Below are 25,000 nucleotides of genomic sequence, written 5' to 3'. Positions count from 1 at the left end.
AGTCAAGCTCTTCACGTTGAGGACCAAGATTCTCCTGTGTCGGGACCACATCAGTAGATGGTTCTGAGACTGGAGAAACAAGCTCCTCAGGTTCAGGAGCACTACTATGACAATTTCCCACATGCCAAAGCAACGGAGGAATGTGCTTCATTTGAGCACAACACACAGGGAACCAGCAGTCAGTGATGGGCAATAGAGGAAGCCTGGAAGCAAGAAGCAATCCTGGACTACAATAGGCACAAATACAGCTTGGATAACCTAGAGAGGATGTCAGTCAGTACAGCCTTCCCTTGTTAGCAAGTAAAACCTGGTTCCGTTTTGTTTCCTTGCTTTCGTGAATGAGAATAAGTTTCTAAATTAGCGGGGCCTGTGGAAGCGCAGACCTAACAGAGTGTGCCATGTGTTGTGCTGTGTGTCACGTCACATGTGTATTCATACCTCACAGTGAATATAAACCACTAAGCCCACCAGCTAAATCCTGCAACCACACAGACCATACTGATGGATTACCACAGAGTAAAAATGGCTTGAGCAAGAAAGATCAGAACTCAGCCTAAACCTCCTGTGAATGAGACGAACTGTGTTTGACCTCCAGTGGGACAGATCATCTTAGAATTGTAGACATATTCTTGCTCTATGACAGATTCCCCGACTCATCTTCAGCCTGTTTCCAGCATTTCCTTTTCTGTTAGCTGCCACTTTAGCCAAGCAGCAGCGTGAGTACAAATTACAACCTAAAAAAGCCAAAAAATTGTGACCTGTTCTCAGTTTTCTACCACGGTCTATCCATCTCTTAAATCTTAATGTTGATTCAGAGGTTTGCCTCTATCTTTATTTAATTTAATAACAGTACAGTACTTTGTTTTTGGTAAGCATTGTTCTTAAGGTAAATATGTAAAAATTGTGTGTGTTTCAGTTCTGTGTCTTGTGTACTGTTTGTTCGTACATGTGTCTTTCTTGCTACTGTTACATCCAAATTTCCCCTTGTGGGACAATTCAAGGATTATTCTATTCTATGTCATTTGTTCACAGCCTCTCCCAGTCAGAGCTTTTCTCCATGCTTGTCTTACTGCACATGATGTTATTAGCACAACCACTTTAAAGGTGATAATTTAGGACTTCATCAATAACACAGACAGCAATGTAGTTAAACATCTTACACTTCATTTTTATTAGCAATGAACTTAACCTACATACACATTGTATTTATCACTACCACTCATTACAATATTCATTGTTTGCTCAAATGTAATTAATACTTTCATTTTTCTAAAAATACCTCAAAACACAATTGTATGGAAGTAATAAAACACAAACAAATCAGTAAAATATGTATTTTACAAAATTGTGCTAGATAACATTCTGCAGTATTGCACAAACTCTTTCCAATGACAAGTAAAATATAAACTATTTTGACCACTTTTTTCCATTTGACTGCATAAAAATGAACATTTACAAAGAGTTATCTTATCTTATCTAACTGTTAATTTAGACTTCATCATTATGCAATGCATACCCTGCTGCATCTAAGCCCAAACCAGTAACCAGGCAGAAGTACAGAACAGTGTCCCTGGTAAATGAAGAGGAATCAAACGGGGCTTGCGTTTGTGTGTGTGTATTTGTGTTTTAATACATGGTGGTGAAGCATCTTTTTTAAGACCCAAAGGGTTACTTTGGATATTTACAAGTCTGCTTTAACTCCAAATGATCAAAATTTAGATATCTATAAATTTCTAAGAGATCACAGTCATGTTTCTGCAGTCAAGCGACTAGTCTAAATTATGCGTGGTGACACTGCACTATTTTACAGAACCAGACTTCTAAAGGTCCAAACTAATCCTTTAACATTATATAGAAACATATGCACATTTACAAAAAACAACAAAAAGCAAAACAAAACAAATCGAGAACTCCAAGGAAGATCTCCTCTATTTTGTTCGCTAGCTGTCTAGCTTCACATGGTCACGTGTCGTGAGGGCAGCATAGTGAGGCTGCACTGACTTACAAAGCTTGCTCTACCCTAGGCAGTTCAAACACAGAACATGTCTTTGTACAAGCACAAGACACAGCAGTCGCTAAATAAACTAGAAAAGATTTGTCACCTGAACAGAGTTTGTGTGGATTCTATCAGTCATGTGTTAGCAGGGTGAACAGCAGTGGGCTGTGTTTATTCCTAGTGAGTCCAACTTCTTTACCAGCTTCTGGGGAAGTTAGGTTATATATTACCAGTAACTTTTCAGATCAAAAGGTGATAAAGTTCAGATTTCTTTTCACCATATCATTGATGAAACTTACTTTTTTTTTTAAATTTGAGCATCAGGGACAAGGCTGTTAATTGTTAAGGTCAAGGTTAAGCATGTGTACTCTGTGTGAACACTCGAGAGCAACAGAACATGATCTGGGATGCACTGAACAGGTTCCTGAAAACTGTGGAACAAACCAAAAATGCTTATAAATATGTGACCTCATGCAGTGTGTGCACTTAACAAACAATGAAAATAGAGATTTTCCATTATTAAAATATGTAAAAGGACTCTGATGTGTGAGTGACATCTGTTGTTATATCTTACACCGATTAGTTTTCTCTGAAATGTAAAAAGAAGAAACAAACATGTACTCCCCCTCCGTCTGCTCTCACCTATCATTTTAGTGATAAATATGTCTTGAATTCTCGAATTGAAATATGTGTTCTTCAGGCTAAATTGCAGGAACAGGTTAACACCGTTCAAATGATGCACCGTGACTTTCTGGAAAAGGAAGAATATCTCCTTAGACAGAACAGCAGCATTGCTGCTCAGTTGTCACTTATTGAAAGGGAGAGAGACGAACTCAAGAAAACTTTAGAGCCTCTTGAGTACCAAGAACAACAGTCACAGGTGGAATCTCTGGAGGCTCTGCAGGAGAACGCACAGCTTAGAAAAGACAATGCAGAACTCAAGGAAACTGTGGAGACCCATACTTGGTGGTGTAAAGTAGGCTTGGGTGTTGCCACAGTGGCCATTGTTGTTCCTACAGCTTGCTCGGCCATCTCAAACCTCTTTGGCTGAGTGAATGTCCCGCTCTGTGGGGTCATGATTATTATCAGGGGTGCACATAAGTGGTCCGCATGCGCTGTCAAAATAAAAGACGCGCACCAGATAAGAATTTGCAATGCGTGTTTGATCTCCTCAAGATCGCATGTGCACCTGCGGACCACTTATGTGCACCCCTGATAATAATCTGATCTTATAAAATTTTTATAAAACTTTATCTTATAAATACGCTGTGCTCTCCTTTATGTTTGATTTTATTTTGCCCCTCACCCCCCAACCAGTCATGGCAGAAGACCGCCCCTCCCTGAACCTGGTTCTGCCAGAGGTTTCTTCCTGTTAAAAGGGAGTTTTTCCTCTCCACCGTTGCCAGAGTGCTTGCTCATAGGGGATCATTTGATTGTTGGGGCTGAATTTTTAGATTTCATTTAATTGGCTTGAACTGAAAAACCTAAAAAATTCAGGTGAGGGGTTCACATAGTGGAGAGCACTACATTTGTTAACTGCACTTTTATTTGTAGATTTTGTAGTTCTTCCTACTACAAAAACTACAAATGAAAACAAGGCAGTTAGCAGCAAATGAAAATAAATAAAACACATTTAAAAAAATCTGCTACTGCTCTGTGTGTTTACTTCAATGAACATTTGTATGTTTTTGTGTTAGAAGATTATAGATTGTCCAAATATGTGAGAGTTTTTAAATCAGCACTGCATGAGATTAACTGTGACACAGACGGCTGTCGGCCTGGCGAGGGAGAGCTCCACTTCAGCCTCCAAACTGGAGCCAGTGTGTTACTCACAGAATCACAGATTTACTCACATTTACTGACAGTGGATTGTCTGATTGTTCTGTGGGGTCTTTGCAGTATTCAGCCCCTTCAGGTGACTGTTGTTGTGACTGCAGGTAACATTTGGACAAAAGTCTTATGACTCCATTTTTAGGGTTTAATTAGGTTAAATATTTAACGAGTCAATTCGAGAATTCAAGACATATTTATCACTAAAATGATAGGTGAGAACAGATGGAGGGGGAGTACATGTTTGTTTCTTCTTTTTACATTTCAGAGAAAACTAATCGGTGTAAGATATAACAACAGATGTCACTCACACATCAGAGTCCTTTTACATATTTTAATAATGGAAAATCTCTATTTTCATTGTTTGTTAAGTGCACACACTGCATGAGGTCACATATTTATAAGCATTTTTGGTTTGTTCCACAGTTTTCAGGAACCTGTTCAGTGCATCCCAGATCATGTTCTGTTGCTCTCGAGTGTTCACACAGAGTACACATGCTTAACCTTGACCTTAACAATTAACAGCCTTGTCCCTGATGCTGAAATTTAAAAAAAAAGTAAGTTTCATCAATGATATGGTGAAAAGAAATCTGAACTTTATCACCTTTTGATCTGAAAAGTTACTGGTAATATATAACCTAACTTCCCCAGAAGCTGGTAAAGAAGTTGGACTCACTAGGAATAAACACAGCCCACTGCTGTTCACCCTGCTAACACATGACTGATAGAATCCACACAAACTCTGTTCAGGTAACAAATCTTTTCTAGTTTATTTAGCGACTGCTGTGTCTTGTGCTTGTACAAAGACATGTTCTGTGTTTGAACTGCCTAGGGTAGAGCAAGCTTTGTAAGTCAGTGCAGCCTCACTATGCTGCCCTCACGACACGTGACCATGTGAAGCTAGACAGCTAGCGAACAAAATAGAGGAGATCTTCCTTGGAGTTCTCGATTTGTTTTGTTTTGCTTTTTGTTGTTTTTTGTAAATGTGCATATGTTTCTATATAATGTTAAAGGATTAGTTTGGACCTTTAGAAGTCTGGTTCTGTAAAATAGTGCAGTGTCACCACGCATAATTTAGACTAGTCGCTTGACTGCAGAAACATGACTATGATCTCTTAGAAATTTATAGATATCTAAATTTTGATCATTTGGAGTTAAAGCAGACTTGTAAATATCCAAAGTAACCCTTTGGGTCTTAAAAAAGATGCTTCACCACCATGTATTAAAACACAAATACACACACACACAAACGCAAGCCCCGTTTGATTCCTCTTCATTTACCAGGGACACTGTTCTGTACTTCTGCCTGGTTACTGGTTTGGGCTTAGATGCAGCAGGGTATGCATTGCATAATGATGAAGTCTAAATTAACAGTTAGATAAGATAACTCTTTGTAAATGTTCATTTTTATGCAGTCAAATGGAAAAAAGTGGTCAAAATAGTTTATATTTTACTTGTCATTGGAAAGAGTTTGTGCAATACTGCAGAATGTTATCTAGCACAATTTTGTAAAATACATATTTTACTGATTTGTTTGTGTTTTATTACTTCCATACAATTGTGTTTTGAGGTATTTTTAGAAAAATGAAAGTATTAATTACATTTGAGCAAACAATGAATATTGTAATGAGTGGTAGTGATAAATACAATGTGTATGTAGGTTAAGTTCATTGCTAATAAAAATGAAGTGTAAGATGTTTAACTACATTGCTGTCTGTGTTATTGATGAAGTCCTAAATTATCACCTTTAAAGTGGTTGTGCTAATAACATCATGTGCAGTAAGACAAGCATGGAGAAAAGCTCTGACTGGGAGAGGCTGTGAACAAATGACATAGAATAGAATAATCCTTGAATTGTCCCACAAGGGGAAATTTGGATGTAACAGTAGCAAGAAAGACACATGTACGAACAAACAGTACACAAGACACAGAACTGAAACACACACAATTTTTACATATTTACCTTAAGAACAATGCTTACCAAAAACAAAGTACTGTACTGTTATTAAATTAAATAAAGATAAGAGGCAAACCTCTGAATCAACATTAAGATTTAAGAGATGGATAGACCGTGGTAGAAAACTGAGAACAGGTCACAATTTTTTGGCTTTTTTAGGTTGTAATTTGTACTCACGCTGCTGCTTGGCTAAAGTGGCAGCTAACAGAAAAGGAAATGCTGGAAACAGGCTGAAGATGAGTCGGGGAATCTGTCATAGAGCAAGAATATGTCTACAATTCTAAGATGATCTGTCCCACTGGAGGTCAAACACAGTTCGTCTCATTCACAGGAGGTTTAGGCTGAGTTCTGATCTTTCTTGCTCAAGCCATTTTTACTCTGTGGTAATCCATCAGTATGGTCTGTGTGGTTGCAGGATTTAGCTGGTGGGCTTAGTGGTTTATATTCACTGTGAGGTATGAATACACATGTGACGTGACACACAGCACAACACATGGCACACTCTGTTAGGTCTGCGCTTCCACAGGCCCCGCTAATTTAGAAACTTATTCTCATTCACGAAAGCAAGGAAACAAAACGGAACCAGGTTTTACTTGCTAACAAGGGAAGGCTGTACTGACTGACATCCTCTCTAGGTTATCCAAGCTGTATTTGTGCCTATTGTAGTCCAGGATTGCTTCTTGCTTCCAGGCTTCCTCTATTGCCCATCACTGACTGCTGGTTCCCTGTGTGTTGTGCTCAAATGAAGCACATTCCTCCGTTGCTTTGGCATGTGGGAAATTGTCATAGTAGTGCTCCTGAACCTGAGGAGCTTGTTTCTCCAGTCTCAGAACCATCTACTGATGTGGTCCCGACACAGGAGAATCTTGGTCCTCAACGTGAAGAGCTTGACTCTCCTGTCTCAGAGTCCTGCAGGTTTTAGATGTGTCCTTGAACCAACACAGCTGATTCAAATGGCTAAATTACCTCCTCAACATGTCTTGAAGTTCTCCAGGGGGCTGGTAATGAACTAATCATTTGATTCAGGTGTGTTGACCCAGGGTGAGATCTAAAGCCTGCAGGACACCGGCCCTCGAAGCCTGGCGTTGCCTACCCCTGATATAGACAGTGCTTGAAGCAGTTATGACCTTCTTGTAGTGATGGCCAAATGAAGCTTTCCGAAGCACTGAAGCTTGTATTGAAAAACGGTTCATTACTCGAAGCTTTTCAACACAGTCCTCTCCGGTGACATCTGGTGGTGAAAATTTTGAAGAGCAGCTTGAATCTGCAAAATAAAACGGACTGCTCAATCATCGCTGCTCACTCAAGAGTGGAGTTCTCTCTGATATTGGGCCACCGTTCCGTTGCTTTGAACATGTAATTGGTTTTGTTTTCTCGATTGGGGGGCTGAAAAAAATGTAATGCGTATTTGCGTAATACATTTTGATCAATAAACTTTCCCTATTTAAACATGCACTATGGTGTGGCCTTTCTTTGCTCATAACTCCTTGATGTTGGTAAATACAATAAGTGAGCAATATATATAATATACATATGAGAATGCACAGCACATTATGGAGTATGCCCCTGCTGTGAAGTCCTGCCTCCATCTACTTGTCGTTTAATCACTGGACAGCTGGACAGGTTCATACAAAATATTAGATGAGGCCAATTGTCCTATACATATTTTTGACCTAGGGGTGGGATTGATTGTGAACTGGAAAGGGAAAATGCTTAGGGAGCTGAGTACGGCTGCATCGTTACTGATTTGTAGAATCATTTTTGATTCGATACAGGATCCGATTCAATTTGATTGGAATCTGGAAAGTTTTGCCTCAGTCAGAAATATTACAATTCTGATCATTTAACAGTATATATCCATAATTTCGTATCTATTAAAAGAAAGCTGACACATGTGAGACTTAATTAGATATGTAACCAGAGAGTTATGAAACCTGCAGCTGCAGAAGCCAGCGGAAAAAAAGAGAGGCAAACACAGCGCGGACCCGACGACGCACCAAAATCTGACTCTGACGCGTCGGGTCCGCGCTCTGTGTTCACGTTTGTATGCAGAATCCGTAAACCTGCTCCCAGTTACTGTTTTAGCTGTATGGTGTTTGACGACATGTTGTGAGGTTTAACCTGAGATGCTGGCGTTTCAGGCATAATAACGTTAATTTACAAATCGACACGGGATTTTAATGAATCAATATCACTTTATTCAATTTAGCATGGATTGTAATCAGAAAGGCGATAATCAAAACCCACCCCTAATCAAGAACTTGCAAAGTAAAAACATGCTCTATGTCAGGTAGCCCTTTTGTTATTTACATTTAAAAAGAGGATTAGTGTTACTGTGCGCTGGCTGAGTCTGTTTCGTTTCTTAGAAATAGTTTCTCCTGCCCTGGAGAAAATCCACTTGCATGGAACAGAAGAGGCTGTGGAGTGCAGGAACTACACTGCAAGCTGGTAGATATGCAGGTATTCCTGGGTCCTGCAGACTATCACCTAAAAACAATAAACAAAATGATTTTCTAAACTGTGTAGCAATGTAATGTACGTATAGTGTCAAATACATTTTTGTAGTCTTCATTAGCTTTAATTCACATGGAAGTGTTCCTGAAGTCATATGCTGTAATGATATTTACATTATGAAAACATGATTTTGGACATTTCAAGTTTTTCACTTCGGCAGATAAAATGAATTGAGCAAAATCAACTCAAAATATTCCCACACGCCAGAATGTCCTCTCTTCCTCGCTGGCTCCATATCTGTCAGTGGAATGATCACCTCTTCGCTCTCTGTCACCATCAACACACTCCACGAATCCCGTGGATGATTCACTTCCTTATATCCGTTTGAATCAGGTACCGAAGCAGTTACGTGCGTAATGAAGCTTCGGACGTCACTGGTCACGTGACTTTTGCCAAACGAAGCAAGCCTCGACACAGTGCTTCTGAACCAGTGTGTTGTTTTTTTCGACACACGCTCCGGAGCGTCAGCTTCAAGCGGGCCATCACTACCTTCTTGCCATATTGGCAGAATAAATGACCTGGAAGCTGTTGCACTGTCTGCACCTGAAAACTCCAGGACACGTTTACAAACAATTTTCGTTGTTATTTGCGCTGCAGCTGCAGGTTAGGGTGGAGTTACTGTATGTGTGTGTGTTTACAAGTAGTTTTAAACCTTGTGATCCACAAAACAGCATAACAGTAAAAGAAGAATTGACTGCGTTACAGTCAGTGCGGGAGCGGCGGCTTTGCTCGTGCGCGATTCATTTGCAGTTTGGACACACGTGAACATCTCCTGCCCTGATAGCGGCTGGAGGAGGACTATCCTCCGCCTGTGAGCGCTTTGGCACGAGCGATGTGCCCACGGCAGCACCCGCTGCTTGTTGAGAGTAACAACGCTTTCACGTCAAAAGTCGTCATAAATAAGCCTCCAATAACACCAGAAAAAGCCGCCAGATTTGTCGCTAGTCGCTTTTTAGAAAAAAAAAAAAACGACGCTAAGGGGGGGGTTTGAAAACTCCCTAAATATAGCGACAAAATCGCTAAGTTGGCAACACTGTTTGGACTGTTTTCAGGGTATTTAAAAAAATTCAAAACAAAACCGTGCGTCACAATGGGTATTCTCTGAGTATGCGCAGAATTACGCACAGCTGTCATGTGATCCTGTGACCAAACAAAGGATCAAAGGCTCAAAGAGCGCTGACGTCAAATTCGCTGCCACAAAAGTCTATAAATAGCCCCTCTTCACCTTTGCAAACACAGTTTTACTTGGAACATTTTCAGAAACAGCGAGTTGTGTTTAGCAATCCAGAAACCTTTCAGAAAGGGACTATTTTAAAGTTAAATAATTAAGCACACGTATTTTTCTTTCGACACGTTGCATTAAGCTTTTAAAGAAATGTCACGAGAAATAGTCAATAATTCACAGTCTGACAGAGCGATTCCAGCGGAATCACAAAGACTATATGGGTTAGTGGAGAGAGAAATATCGGATAGAGACCTTCAAATGAAAATACAAGAACAAATTAGTACGATGCACCGTGATGTCAAGGAAGAGTTAGAGAGACTTGAGCACCAAGTGGGAGAAGCTCACCACAAAATAACAAAAAAAGAAGAGATAATAGAAAAACAGAATAGAGAAATAGATCACAAGACTGAACAAATAATTGAGCTGAAAAAAGAAATATGTGTTCTTCAGCGTCGGATGAGACAGGCTCTGGATGAAAAACAGTCAAGGGTGGATTCTCTGGAGGCCAAATTGCAGGAACAGGTTAACACCGTTCAAATGATGCACCGTGACTTTCTGGAAAAGGAAGAATATCTCCTTAGACAGAACAGCAGCATTGCTGCTCAGTTGTCACTTATTGAAAGGGAGAGAGACGAACTCAAGAAAACTTTAGAGCCTCTTGAGTACCAAGAACAACAGTCACAGGTGGAATCTCTGGAGGCTCTGCAGCTGGAGAATCTTGCTCCTGAACCTGAGGAGCTTTTTTTTCCTGCCTTGGAACCACCTGTGGTCCTGACACAGGAGAATTTTGCTCCTGAACCCGAGGAGCTTTTTTTTCCTGCCTTGGAACCACCTGTGGTCCTGACACAGGAGAATTTTGCTCCTGAACCCGAGGAGCTTTTTTTTCCTGCTTTGGAACCACCTCCTGACGTGGTTCCGACACAGGAGAATCTTGGTCTTCAACCTGAGGAGCTTGATTCTCCTGTCTCAGAACCATCTCCTGACGTGGCTCCGACTAGTAGTGGTTCATGGCGTCATGGTGCCAAACGCCTACTTAAAATAGGTTTAGGTGTTGCCGCAGTAGGCCTTATTATAGCTGCAGGTTACTGGGGCTTTTCAGTGCTTAACAGTGATTGCCTATTTAACTCTGTCTATGGCCTCGTTGAGCCATATTGCCACCTTGGTGATCGATTAGTCCCTTTTTAAAGACTAGTAATGATGGACTGCTTTTCATCCACAGTCCAGAAAACCATACGTTGTTCATATCAGACAACATAAGCAACATTTAGCTAACTTGTGCTCTCATTTTTCTTTTCTTTTGCCTCTCACCCCCCAACCAGTCGCGACAGATGGCTGCCCCTTCCTGAGCCTGGTTCTGTCAAAGGTTTCTTCCTGTTTAAAGGGAGTTTTTCCTTTCCACCGTGCCTAGTGCTTGCTCACAGGGGATCATTTGATTGTTGGGGTTTAATTTGTTAAAAAACATAACAAATTAGGTGAGGGGTTCACATAATAGAGAGCACAACAAAAACTACAAATTTTTAAAAAATTTGTTAGTTGCAAATCAAAATAAAGACAACAGTTTCTGAAAAACATCTCTTACGGCTCTGTTTATTTGCTTAAATGAATACTTGTATTTTTTTTCATAGAAGAATATACATTGTCTTAAGTATTTAATAATTTTAAATTTAGCCCTGCGCTGCATGAGATAAACTGAGATGAGATAAACACAGACGGCTGTCGGCCTGGCGAGGGAAAGTTCCTCTTCAACCTCCAAACTGAACCCAGTTTGTTACTCGCAGCATCGCAAAATTAGACACAGCAATTTCTTAGAGTCTGGTTTAAGTCCTGAAATGACATCTCCTTACCTGTCACGATTCTGGGTCAGTTTGACCCAGTATTTTGAGTTGTTATGTTTTGGTGTGTTTTTGCATTATGGATAGTTTTCTTATTCTCTTGTGGTGCTTTTGTTGGTTATGATGATGATGATGATTAATCTATGTTTTAGTTCTTCTTGTTTAGGGATTAGTTCTTAGGTTTTGTGTTCTCATGTTTTTTGCTGGTTTAGTTCAGTGTCTAGTCTGTCTCTCTCTGTCCGTGTCTTAGTTTAGTGTGTATTGTTTCCTGTTTTATTTTGAAGGATTGTGTCTTATGTCAGTGTGTCCAGCTTCGATCCCCTGACTCGTTAGCCCCAATCTCTCCCAGCTGTGTCTCCCTCCTGTTTTCCATTCCCTGATTACTTCCCTGTGTATATTAGCCCTGTGTTTGCCCTTGCTCAGTGCTGCATCGTACCGTCGGATTATGCCTGTGTGTTTTATACTGTGTTCAGTATTTTCGTGTTCACTACCCTTGTTCAGTTCATGTTTTAATTTCTCCAGCAATAAAGCTGAGGTTTTGAGTTACAATTCTGTGTTTGAGTCCTGCATTTGGATCCTCATCTCCGCCTGCCCGCACACAGAGCCCTGTATTTAAAATCCAACTCTTACCTGAACTCTGCTGCCTTTCTGTCTCTCTCGCTGCTTTGTAACGCACCATCCCCCTTTTGACATTAGATAATGGTACATCAAACCTGCACTGCAGAGAGGTTGGCATGACAGGAAGTCGAGATGATAACGATAGACCAGCCTTCAAACTAAGACGCGTGATGTATAAAAGTCTTTCTACTGAGTAAAGGGCAGTTTGAGTTTCCTGCTGGCACCATGCACTGTCTTCACAAGTTTCTTCTTTGTTTTCTACCATGTCTACAAGGCATCAGTGTGAACATCAAATATATCTGATTTATCTTACGGCTGTAAACGGCACACTAACTTTATCATCTTCTTTTTTTTTTTAATTTACCAGAGTTTTCAACAGGAATTATTCATGGAACAAAAGCTCCGGACAACTCGATACCCTACATGGGATCAGTTCAGAATAACAAGGGTCAACATGTCTGTGGAGAATTCCTCATCACTGAAGACTTTGTGCTCACTGCTGCACACTGTGACCGGTTGTGAGTTAGATTTCCTGTTCATGAAGTTCATCCAAAAACAAACTTTTTCAAACTTGTGTTTATTGATCAGATCACTCGAAGTTATTGATAAGGCAGATGTTATTTCGAGGGAAAATAAAACACAATTAAGTGCAATAGCATCAAATAAAAATGACCTTTGACTTCTGACAGCCGTTGGTTACAGCAATGCTGACATTAACCTGCTTGTGACGATTGCCTAATGAGAAATAAAGATATCAGTTTAAAATTGTTGACATTTTTAATTCCCTCTCAATGATTACTCACACAGTGACCGCACACACTGATCATCCCAAAATAAAGATTGAGAGAAAATGAAATCCATGAAGGATACCAAAACACTGAACATGCTAATGACATCATTGAAAGCAGCATCAGTTTCATGTGATGTATTTGTAGAATAATTATATTTTTAAAAGAGTTTTTACATGAAAATGTGTTTCTATTTTTTACTTCATGTTGTGTCTCCAGTTGTGTGTGAACGTTCGATTAGTTCACAGAGTACAAACAATTCAGCCTCCACGTGCTGAAATAAACCTAAAAGAAAATCAAGTGTTTCTGGTGGCGAACCTGTTGATGAGCCGACGGTGGTGGACGTGTCTGTCATCGAACCAAAGGTCTGTAAGAAACACTGGCCTGATCTTCCTGCCAGTGTTTCCTGTGCAGGTGGATATGGAACAACCAAAGGATTCTGTCAGGTATGTTTTCTGTGATTTCAGTGGAAACTTGTGTTCTGTTGACAAATGTATAAAAAAAAAGAATATAATCTGACATATTAAAATCCTCACAGGGTGAGGTAATACCAGGATGCTCTGTAGAATCCTGACCACTTTTTCATGGGAATTGATCGGCTGCTGACCGCAAGGCACTGCAGCGGGTGATATAAACAGCCCAATTATTCCACCATTTATACTGGCCTTATCTGTATTTATACATGTAAATGGTAAACGGCAAATGTACTGGTTCTTATAGAGCTACTCTTTCTACTGTTCTTTACACAACTTGTGCATTCACCCATTCGCACAAGCACATTTTTCTAGGTGCTTTCTAAGTAACATTCACACACACTCTGTGTGAATGTCGGAGATGATCTGCTCTACCACCTGAGCTACAGCCACCCCGTGTGTGTTGACAATAAACTGAAATCCTAATCCTAAAATGTGGGTCGTGTTTTGGGTCTGCCACTTGAGGATACACAGAAATAAGCCATGCTGAACAGATTTCCACATCTTTTCATCTCATCACAAATGCCTCCAAGATACCTGAAAAGCTTCTGTTTCATTTTATATGGAGAAATAAAAGCTAATATTTACAAACAGTATTTTGTTTAATGTTAAAAGAATCTGGTGGTTTGGAAGTTTAAAGTTTGAGACATTAAAGTTACACGGTTAACTACTGTAAGGAACAAAAAGACACTGTTAGAAACTCTTTCTTCAAACATATCCTTCATTTGATACATTAAATGATGCATGAATTCTACTAATTCTATTCTACTACATCAGTCATGCGTGATAAGCACTGTTGATGATTCACCAGCAGGATCGTTTTATGCTGAAATCATTTTGAAATCAGGACGGTGTGTGGCCACAAAATAAATGATTCATATCAAATGTGTTAAACCTAAAGTAAGAAGCTCATTTTGGAAATGTGAGGGGGGAGAAAGTGGAGACGTTTGACTTCAGATGTTTGGTGTAAAAACAAAGCTCTCAGGAGACTCCTCGAATACTGTAACTCTGTGAGTACAGTAATGGAGTATTTTTACTTTGTTACATCATTGATTAACATCAGTCAGCCTTTTAATATCATTTATTTAAAAAGACGTTTGTCTGTCTGTGTGCGTGATGCTCTGCGAAGCGTCCTGCATTAGAAACAATGGAAAACTATCCACATCTCTCATTTTCAGCGACTCGTTTGATTTCTGATGCAGTACGCTCATTTGGCCACACAGCGGCGCTGCTGACTTGTTAAATAGCTCAGCAGAAACATTTCAAATTATTTCATTCAGCATTCGTTTCGTGTCTCACTATGAAAAGGCCTCATGCGTGACCTCATCAGAAGCTCAAATGCCATTACAGCAGCCATAAGTGACGCCCATGTCAGGAGCGACAAGTTTCTGGTCACCTTCTGGTGTGCTGTATACAAAAGCCAGCCGGCCCTCATAGATCCAGTTAAAATTTTTAATTTTATCTTAAAATATCTGAAAAGCTGGAGCTGCTTTTATTTGAACTCATTTATCACAAAAGAGAAAACACATTAATAGAGGAAAGGGGAGGACGAGTCACAGATATCCTCGGTCCTGCTATGTTTTCTGAAGCGTCTCATTCTGTGGCTTGGAGCAACCCGTTCTCACTCCCGACACGTAAAATAATGATGATTTGTCGCGTCCCTTAACTTCTCATGCTGACGCTAAAGGTATCCTTCCACGTTTTTATGTGACGCTGTGGGTTGTCAATTCATTCCAATATGAACCCGCTCGCGCGATCAGAGACGCTTCGAGCAGAGGCTCCAGCCATCCATTTACTCCAATAATAATCCCGTCACAGCGAAACATGACGCTGTGAAGCACAATCTAACTGGAGAACCGGGGACCCTCTCCGCGAACGGGTTTTTCTCCCTAATTTAATGCTTTCTTTTAATGGACATCGTTAACATTTCTCAACAAAAACACATGAAAGTATCACTGATAATGCAACAATAAAATCGCTTCATGTTGTGGCCATCACACAGTGTTTTCCAAACTGATTCACGAGCTGAAAGTGCTCAGATTTAACGTACATAATCCTTTGTTAGGTTTATTATTTTCATTTCACACGTAAAACACATTTATAGATTCATCCACCACTCCTGTTAGTTTTGGATGTGCTCGGCTCCAACCAATCAGATGCAACCTGTGTAAGCAAAGGATGATGGGAGAATGGAGAGACCCATTTATAAGAATAAGAAAATGAGGCGGAACTGATTGATTCTAATGCAGGTATGTAAAAATACATATTTAAAGTAATAGGGCAGCACGGTGGTTAGCACTGTTGCCGCACAGCAAGAAGGTCCTGAGTTCAATTCCACCATCAGGCTGGGGTCTTTCTGTGTGGAGTTTGCAAGTTCTCCCCGTGTTTGCGTGGGTTCCCTCTGGGTACTCCGGCTTCCTCCCACCGTCCAAAGACATGCAGCTTGTGGGGATAGGTTAATTGGATAATCCAAATTGCCACTAGGTGTGAATGTGAGTGTGAATGGTTGTCTGTCCCTATGTGTTAGCCCTGCGACAGACTGGCGACCTGTCCAGGGTGTATCCCGCCTTTCGCCCTATGTCAGCTGGGATAGGCTCCAGCGCCCCCCGCGACCCTGAAAAGGATAAGCGGAAGCGAATGGATGGGTGGATGGATCTTGATGTGTGTTTCAAAGTTTGTTTTTCATAAAAGCTTCAAACAAACAGAGGTGACTGATCTCGAAACGGTTTAATGCATTTAAAAATGACTACAGCTACCGTCAGCATGCTTGCTAGGTAACGACTACACGTGGCTACTGCAGCATTAGCCATTTAATCCAACGATGATGGATTAAATCTATTACAAACGTTAAAGGACTTGTGTGCTGCAAAATACCCTCACATGGTGCGTAAAGCAGTTTTTGCGTTAGAGTTCTGCTAGCTTTTTATAAACTGATGATGCCAACGTTAATTGCTAACGTTAACTGGAGCGCCAAGACTGAAAATCATTTGAGTTGCGTTAGTTATGCGTTTATGTCACAGAGTTCTGCAAAAATCTCTTTCCTCTTTAGCTTGAAAATGAGCGATTCAGAGGATCCCGAGCTGGAGGAAGAGCTTCAGGCTGCTGACGAACTCCTTCAAGATATGCAGGTAATATTTTTAGTGGAAACAGTTGTTAAAGAGGGAACACGCTTGTCTAATATTTTGTACGGAGTAAACGTTATATTATTTGAAATTTTTTTTTATATATGTGTATATATAAGTTTGTCAAATTAAGTTGGTTAACTTAAGATGTTTGATAATCTTTGCTTTATGGACTGTATTTTAGGTGTTCCCTTTTTTCCTTGTTAATTGCGTAGAATGATGCACAGAGTGAACCTCAGCCAAGACCAGTGCGCTGGAAAACACGTGACAGACAGACAGGGAGATTTTATTCCTCAAAGACCATCAACCAGTCGATGTACTAGTTGCATGCCACGTGGTCAGTGTTCACACAACCAATGATTTTATCTCACAACTTGTTTTCACCAAAGAATTTCAGTAAGTAAATATTCTTCAATCTCTTTTTTTCCTCCCAGTGTCCAGAGAGCAGCATCAATGTCCACGTGAAGAACCTAGTTATGTTGCCAGTGTCAACCCAACAAAAGGTACTTTACCTTCTTGTATATGTTGTGATTTCTGTTTACTTTTATATTTGTTGTTATAGTTGAGTTAGGCAGGGCTTTTGTGCAGTCCTAAGAAACATACTGCCTAGAGTGTTTTTCACTTTGTGGAAGAGTTTCTTCCTTTATTTTTTTTCTGTTAGTGTATGGAACTGAGGTGCTTCGTCAGGAGCTCCTTCAGTTGTTGGAGGATGGAGAAGAGGACGCAGCCATGACTTGTGAGACGTCGTCTGAGTCAGCTGCTACTCACTGGGCGATCAGAAATATGGTGTCCTCGCAAAAGTGGAAAGAGGCCAGGCCTTGTCTTATAGATAATATGTTAGCTACTCTGGATCCACAGTCACACCGTGTGTGTCAGTGTGGCAAACAAGTAGTTGTGAGGTGTCTGGACTGCCTGCCTCTCCCATTCCTTTGTGCTGACTGTGATATTGCAGTTCACACACGCTTTGTCCTGCACAACAGAGAGGCAGTAACAGGAGGGTTTTTGCAGCCTTCATCACAGTTTAGGTACGGTTTTTAAGTCTTATGCATTTCTTGCTATGTACTATGAGTGGGTGCTGTTATTGTATATTTGTTGTGTATCAGTTAATTTCCAATTCCTTTTTATATATATATTGTGTGTTTTAATGTTAGTTCGGCTGTTGCCTGTGCAAAGGCCAGAACATGTGTGTGACTGCCCAGCAGGTAACGTTGAGGTTTCACGCGGCGCAATTGTGGCTCTTGTAACCATAAATGGTAAGTTGCCCTTTTGTCACACACTACATACACAATAGATGTGTTTGGAGTATGGCTGCCACGATTAGTCAACTAGTCACGATTACGTCGACTATCAAAATCGTCGACGACTGATTTAATAGTCGACGCGTCGTTTGAAGCTTTGTAAGATCCCAAAAGACGCAGGTATAAGTAGTAGGATTTAAGAGTGTAATAACGGACTGAAACAGAAGATGGCAGCACTGCATGTACAAGGATGCCAGCTGCCGTTAAACCCCGAAGAAGAAGAAGAAGAAGCTGTGTCCCAGAATTCATAGCGCGGCCCAGCTCAGTTTCCAACAATGGCGGCAGCTAGTTAGTTTTAATATTACTCTTATTATTCTTTCTGGGTCACAAAATAAACGTTTAACATATTTTCAGGCGAGAATGTAGCTGTGTAAACCTCAAATATCTGCTCAGTTTATCAAGACACCACATATTTTCAAAAGCGCTCCTACGTTTTCGGAGCCGTCTGTTACCCACTAGCTCGATAGCTAACCGGGGGCTAGGCTCAAGAGCCGTGAGAACACCGGACTCCCGGCAAATTTCGCTACTCAGGTTAAACATGATATAGAAGTCACTTGGTGGATAACTTCCAAATGTTATTTGGCTTTTTTCAGTATTTTATTTGTTCCTGAGTAAATCGGTTTGGCTGAGATTAAAGTTATAGTTTTTACACAGCTGAATAAACATCAAGCAGACAGCTGATTATCAGAAGTGTGAGATTAGGGGTGGGTTTTTATAATCGATTCATCGATTAAAATCGATTCTGGCTTGGATAACGTAAAATCGATTCATTAAAATCCTGAATCGATTTTTTTAATATAAATTTATTTTGCCCGAAATGCCAGAATCTCTGGTGACATCTCACAAAATTTCAAGAACCACCAAAGAGCTAAGACAGTAAATGAGAGCAGGTACACGGATTCTGCACATAGACTTAAACACACAGCGCGACCCGCGGATCAGAATCAGTTAGATGTTGCCTTTCTCACGGTGGGGGTGAAAGCCGACAGCGCGCTGATTCTTTGAATCGCGCTTTGTGTTCACGCCCTTAATGAGCCGATTCTAAAGCTGTTAGTTTGATCTCTCTCCAAACAATATTGACCGAACCAGCAGCAAAAGAAGATCCAAACGCTTTACATAAACATCGTCATGAATTCACTCTGACTTTCACTGTTTTGCTTCCACCGCGATGCGCAGCTCTCTCTCCCTCTCTCTCTCTCTCTGTACTTCAAGAACAGTTTCCCTTTCTTCATTATTGGCTTGCTTGTTACACACCAGTCTACTGTTGTTTACAGCGCTGTCAGCCGCTGTTTTTTTTCCCTTTTACATTTTCCGAAAAGAAAACCTAATTTCTGCCGTTCAATACTGAACAAATTTAAACTTTTTAAAATTATTCAAAATGCAAAACGCTTAACCGTGTCTCTAATAAAACCGCTGTAACTTCAGAGGTAATGTTCATATATTGATTAATGGTTTTCTTTCGTTTTTGATGTACTGCAGAATATTTTTATAAAATCCCAGGCCAGGAAAATCACCTTCATGTTTTTCTGTGTTTTATCTTCAGCTACTTTGACACAAAGGCCTCTGCTGTGACGCTCACACCTGTGATAAAGTCTTGCGTGTGTCAGCTTCCTTTTTATTGATACAAAAATATGTAAATGTATTGATCTGAATTATAATATTTCTGACTGTCAAAATTTCCCAGATTTAAATAGAATCGAATTAAATCGAATTAAATCGAATCGTGGATCGAATCGATTCGGGACCTTGTGAATCGGAATTGAATCGATTCTAGAAATCAGTGACGATACCTAGCCCTATGTGAGATGCTCGAGAATTTACTCCGGTGTCCTGTTATATTTTAGATAGCAAGGAGTTTATTAAACTCCACCGAGACAATCTGCTAATTTCATTAAAATTTAATAAACTATCATCTTGTCTTTATTTTTAGTTAGCACGTACCTTAAACACTTAAAGCTGTAAGCTAATGATAGTTATATAAGAGCAGACGCTGCTGGTGCAATAAGCTGTACGCTTTACGTCCAATGGATGATGATCTGATTAGTCGACTAATCGCAAAAATAATCGGTGACTAGTCGACTATCAAAATAATCGTTTGTGGCAGCCCTAGTTTGGAGGTTTTATTGCAAATTGTGCATTGCTATCTTGGTTTGAATTACCCTCGGCCCGCAGTATATGTGGGCACCTGTCAAAGGTCATTTGGATTTACCAGACCGATTTGAAAACAACATGAAAAAAATGAATGCTTTGAGCCATGACTGAATTTATCCTGATCCTTTCTAAAGGCCGTTATAACCTTGCACTGCCAGTGGTGAGCTGCACCAGCTGTGGCCTAATGTGGTCCCCCTCAGTTAAGGACATCCTGGGTAGTGGATATTGGCCTGGCACCTTAAATTTCTGCACCCTGTTTTCAATGGATGTCTTTCAGTCTTTCTATGACATTAAGAAGGCTGCACCAGGGATGTCACTTAAGGCATTTGTCAAAGTGCTGGATGAACGAACAGCCATTTTGGAAGGGTGAGTTTCTAAATTTGCCAAGTTTAAGGAAATTGTGTAAATCAATGTTTATGATGACTGTCCTTGAATATTCTGTTGTATGTCCTCTATGTAAAAGACTGGCCGAATATCAGCTGATGCCTTCAGTAAAAGTTTCTTGGAGTGGAGTGCTGTAAAGTTTGAGGTGGACAGGATGTGCAAGGAGCCATGCTTTAGCTGCCCTGCCTGCACTCCAGACATGCTTGCCGTCTCAGTTGATGGAAACCGCAAGCTTTATCGCTTTCAGTCTAATGCAAGGTACGTTATGCATTGTGTACATAAGTCAAATATGGATTTGTAGAAAAATGTATTTTAATGTTTCTTTTCAAACAACTGTCACTGTGTTCGTTCAGCACTTCAGAGCAGGGGAACTTTGAAGGTGTCTTCATTGAAAAAGATGAGGAAGATTCTGAGTTTGTGAAATACATCCAGAGACACACAAATCATGTAAGATACACATGTATATTAGTGCTGTTAGCGTTAATCTTGTTAAAATGACGTTAATGCCATAACCATATACACATACGTGTGTGTGTGTGTGTGTGTGTACATATATGGATGGGTGGATATTTATTTTATTTTTCTCTTAGTGTTGTCGTAATACTGTTTACTTTACTTTATCTTAATGTGTACTTAATTTTGTCACCATGTGTATTTAAAAAAAAAAACAACAACATGATTTTTATTTTGTGTTGTCAGTGCTGTCCTGGGGAGATATGAGGTCTCGTGTAACTTAAGGCTAATTCAGCTAATTGTTATGCATTTGTTTTAAAAAGTTTGTCCCTGATAGGGCTTAATCATGCCGAGTCTTTTATGTTAAAATCTTTGGGTGTATAGGTCCCAGGGAAAGGGTTGTGCGGATCTTCATCTTGGACTGCAGCAAAGGAGTCGTCCAAAAAGTCCACTGGGAAGTTGGATGAAGAGGGCGTGGAAATAGCTGTTTGTCACCACGGAGTCCTCTTAGCTGCATTGAACATGTTTCGAGGGGAGATCTTTGCTTACCCTCTTTTTCTCCAGAGGAAGTTGGCAGCTAGCTTCCCAGGACATATTACGTTCCTTTGCTCTGATGTGGCCTGTAAATATTTCCCCTATTTAACCAAGGTGGCTCAGCAGTGCCCTGAGCTGAGGAACCTCTTGTCAATGCGTCCTTTTCTCTCCGTCATGTATGCAAAGGCTCACACTTGGAAATGCGAGGTATACTGCAGCCTCGATACGCGCTTCGCGGAAACGCCCCCTCCATTACTCGACACACGCTCCGAAGCCTCGATACAGAACGACCCATCACTACCTGCCCGGGTGTGGCAGCGTGTGTGGAGTTTTGGAGCGAGTGTGCGGAGGAGCTGTGGCGGTGACTGTGTGGAAGAGGAAGCGTGTGTGTGGATTTCCCCCCTCCTTCTCTCCTTGGAGCGCTGGACCCCCCTCCCAACTCACTGTACATATATATAGCACTGAGGTGATCCCTGTTGTAAATAAATCTCCTTTTGTTCTCTGAGAAAGAACTGTCTGCGCGTGAGTCCATTCAGTAGCCATGACAGATCTGTTTCTTGTGTGGTAAGCTTCCTGCTTTTATGATCCTTTTGGTGAGCAGCAGGTCACACAAACATGAGAATGAGAATAAGTTTCTAAATTGGCTGTGGAAGCACACAGCAAAATCTCCAGTGTTAAATTAACACTATAGAGTGTCTATATATGGGTCCACACCTCTGAGTGTTAAATACAACACTGTTGAGTGTTAAATTACAGTTTTTTTATAGCCGCTAGGACAAATTTCTCAATACTTACGTCACTTTTGCAAAACTCCTCACACAGTGAGCACAACAGAAGTCTATGTGGGCTAAACTGAGGATCAGTTATCATTGTTTTGGCACAAAATGCATTCAATGACTACATCTCTCAAATTTCATGAATTATTTTCTCACTCAGACACAACTGCCAAAAATCTTTGTACGTACAGGACATTTTGCATGTACTTACATACTATTTTCAAAACTTAAACTTATGGTCAAAACAATAACATAATGCAAAACTGAATGAGACAGCAAAATTCAACAGCAATATTTTATTGAAACATATTTTAAATCTAAAAGTGCAGTTTAACCAGCAACAGCTGATTCTCATTGTAGATGAACATCTACACAGGTGTTACGCCTTCAATTTCATTACAAAAGGAGACAACTGCTGAATAGGTTTGTTTTGTGATGTAAACATGGACCCAGCCAGAAATGGAGAAGTGGCTGAAAGAGGAAGAAGAGTGGCTGGGAGGGGGCGAGGTATGCGTGGTGGAAGAAGAATAAGAGGAAGATCAAGAGCTGTAGTCTCAGATGAGATCAGAGCTACTGTAATTGATCATGTAGTAAATCATGGTCACTCAATGAGAGAGGCTGGTCAGAGAGTGCAGCCAAATCTGCAACGCTCTACAGTGGCATCTATTGTTAGAGTTTTCCGGCAAACCAACAGGTAACTTGTATTCTGCAGGGGCATTTGCACATTTCAGAAGTAAATAAGCTTTTGTGTAATTTTTGTTGCATTTCTGCTTAGGACTCAACAGTTACCTCACATAGGAGGGAGAGGACGGATGTTCACTGATGTGCAGGAAACTGCCATTGTTGATATGGTCATCAGAAACAATGGGATAAAACTCACTGAAATTAGACAGAGTCTTGGCAGACAACGTTACTTTCGCAAATATTCACAGTGTAAGCATAACAACAATTTCTAAAGTCCAGAAAAAACATCAGGTCAGGATGAAACAGTTGTACACTGTGCCTTTTGAGAGGAACTCTGAACATGTCAAGCAACTCAGGAACCAGTATGTCCAGGTAAGATCACAATAAAATACAGATCTGTTTTTGAACAAAACCAAACACACACAAAGACAATTTTTACAAATTTACTACTGTAACAGCTTATGTTGCCTTGTGGATTTATGTTAGAGAGTCATGGAGATTGAAGGCAGGCAAACGCACCACATTTTCATCTTTGTGGATGAGGCAGGTTTCAACTTGGCCAAAGCACGGCGACGAGGGAGGAATGTGATTGGGAAGAGAGCCACAGTGACTGTCCCAGGCCAGAGGGGTGCCAACATCACAATGTGCGCAGCAATATCCACCGATGGACTGCTGTTACACAGACCACTAATTGGGCCATACAACACTGAACGGCTCCTTGCGTTCCTGCATGATCTCTATGGACGGGTTGTGCTAGGTGAGGAAAGGGATGCAGAGAGAAGGAATCAGCCAACATTTATAATTGTATGGGACAACGTGGCATTTCATCACTCCCGTGCAGTCACCAAGTGGTTTGCAGCCCATCCCAGAATGGAGTCTCTTTTCCTCCCACCTTACTCTCCATTCCTCAACCCCATAGAGGAATTCTTTTCCTCATGGCGGTGGAAGCTTTACCACCATCATCCACATGATCAAATGTCCCTCCTGGATGCAATGAATGCTGGATGCCTGGAAATATCAGCAGAAGATTGCCAGGGATGGATCAGGCATGCCAGGAGATTCTTTCCTAGGTGTATCGCCCTAGATGACATAAGATGTGATGTGGATGAGAACCTGTGGCCAAATGGAGAAGACCGAGTAGATTAGCATTACTATTGTATGTGTATCAGTGGATGGTGTGTATACAAATTCTTGTATTTTGGGATTACTTAGTGCAAAAAAATAAAAATACATAAACATAAACATAAATACATGATGTCTGATTCATTCCAGTAACATATATTGAAATTATAAACAGAGATGTGTCCTTGTTTTACACAAGAAAACACTGTGTAATGCTACATGTTGTTAGTGTTTTTTAGGTCATTGTTTTGTGGGTGACAAAGTGTGTTTGTCGGCTGTCAACCTTTGCTAGTGTTCTGGAAGAATGAGTTTATTTGAGACCTGAATAAAGTGTTTTGGTAGTTGTAGTGCATTTTGAATGTGAAATGAACTGCTTTGCCAAGCTGAAGGTCAGTTAGAGGAGTTGTGTGAAGAGTTTTGCAAAAGTGACCTAAGTATTGAGAAATGTGTCCTAGTGGCTGTAAAAAAACAAAAAACAAAAAAAAAAACCTGTAACACTTTTGACAGTGTTATATGTTTAAAAGTAACCTAGTCAGTTTTGAAGATTAACAATGGCTAACACTGAGCAGTGCTGATTTTCTAACACTGGAATATTTCTAACATTTTGAGTTATTTTCCAGTGTTAGAAAATCAGCACTACTAGCACGTAGAGGCCTCCTCTGTGCTACGATAAGCCAGCCAAACACTGGCTGTAGCTTCAGATGTCCTGCACAAACATGAGAGGCAGCAGTGCTCTTATAACACTCAGCAAGAAGGTGAAGATCAAAAGTCAAAAAGATTTCTTTGAGTTTATTGCTGTTTATTGCTTTATGTCCCTCCTTTTAACTTTTTGTCCCTTGCATCATATCCTTTCTAGGTTTTTAATGACGTTTGAGTTTTGTATTCTTCATGTATGAGTGTAGTTTTACGGTGGTTTAAAGACCCATCTAAGAATGGGCACAGTAAGCAACCCTAGGCTACATATGTGCTTCTAGAAAGTGCTGCAGGAACAAACCTGAAATGCCTGAAATAAGTTTGCATTTTGCACTTACTGGTCCCTTTTCTCTCAAATCCTGTGGGTTATATTTTCTGAACAGTTCACAAGTTCTGTGGGTAAGTTACAAGTTACATTTTTGAGAGGTGGAAATAAAGCAAGTAAAAAGTAGACATAAAGCGAAAAATAGAGCAATCTACTAATAGTATTTCCTACATGACAACTCTGTACAGAGAGGGTGGTAATGCACGTATTTGCTGGCGAGAATCC

The 25,000-nt window shown here is 40.4% G+C and overlaps 1 protein-coding gene and 1 long non-coding RNA gene across 3 annotated transcripts; both read left to right on the top strand.

Annotated features, from left to right (window-relative positions):
- The first annotated feature begins 16,013 nt into the window (after positions 1-16,013).
- Positions 16,014-17,591, top strand: LOC146569510 (uncharacterized). 2 transcript variants are annotated; one of them, XR_014893330.1, is made up of 6 exons: positions 16,014-16,116; positions 16,283-16,361; positions 16,571-16,692; positions 16,790-16,858; positions 17,017-17,380; positions 17,507-17,591. It is a non-coding gene; the product is annotated as an uncharacterized LOC146569510 (long non-coding RNA). The 2 variants fall into 2 exon arrangements; XR_014893329.1 differs by having other exon boundaries at positions 16,790-17,380.
- A 1,413-nt stretch (positions 17,592-19,004) lies between these two features.
- Positions 19,005-21,645, top strand: LOC146569509 (uncharacterized). The gene is made up of 4 exons (XM_085281855.1): positions 19,005-20,170; positions 20,268-20,446; positions 20,542-20,635; positions 21,026-21,645. Exons 2-4 carry the CDS (start codon positions 20,343-20,345, stop codon positions 21,632-21,634), a joined length of 807 nt encoding a protein of 268 aa, XP_085137981.1. The 5' UTR covers positions 19,005-20,170; positions 20,268-20,342; the 3' UTR covers positions 21,635-21,645.
- Positions 21,646-25,000: the final 3,355 nt, after the last annotated feature.

Source organism: Mchenga conophoros, linkage group LG7, assembly GCF_057382185.1.
Source record: "Mchenga conophoros isolate Kocher_MC1m ecotype Shallow Benthic linkage group LG7, M_conophoros_male_GT1.1, whole genome shotgun sequence".
Lineage (NCBI taxonomy): Eukaryota > Metazoa > Chordata > Actinopteri > Cichliformes > Cichlidae > Mchenga > Mchenga conophoros.
This window is presented reverse-complemented; position numbering and strand designations above follow the sequence as displayed.

Bases quoted from the DNA above. Each gene is read 5' to 3' on its own strand.
- LOC146569509 (XM_085281855.1), top strand. From the start codon at position 20,343: ATGTGCAAGGAGCCATGCTTTAGCTGCCCTGCCTGCACTCCAGACATG. The intron at 20,447-20,541 runs GTACGTTATGCA...GTGTTCGTTCAG, and splicing joins CGCTTTCAGTCTAATGCAAG to CACTTCAGAGCAGGGGAACT. The intron at 20,636-21,025 runs GTAAGATACACA...TTGGGTGTATAG, and splicing joins TCCAGAGACACACAAATCAT to GTCCCAGGGAAAGGGTTGTG.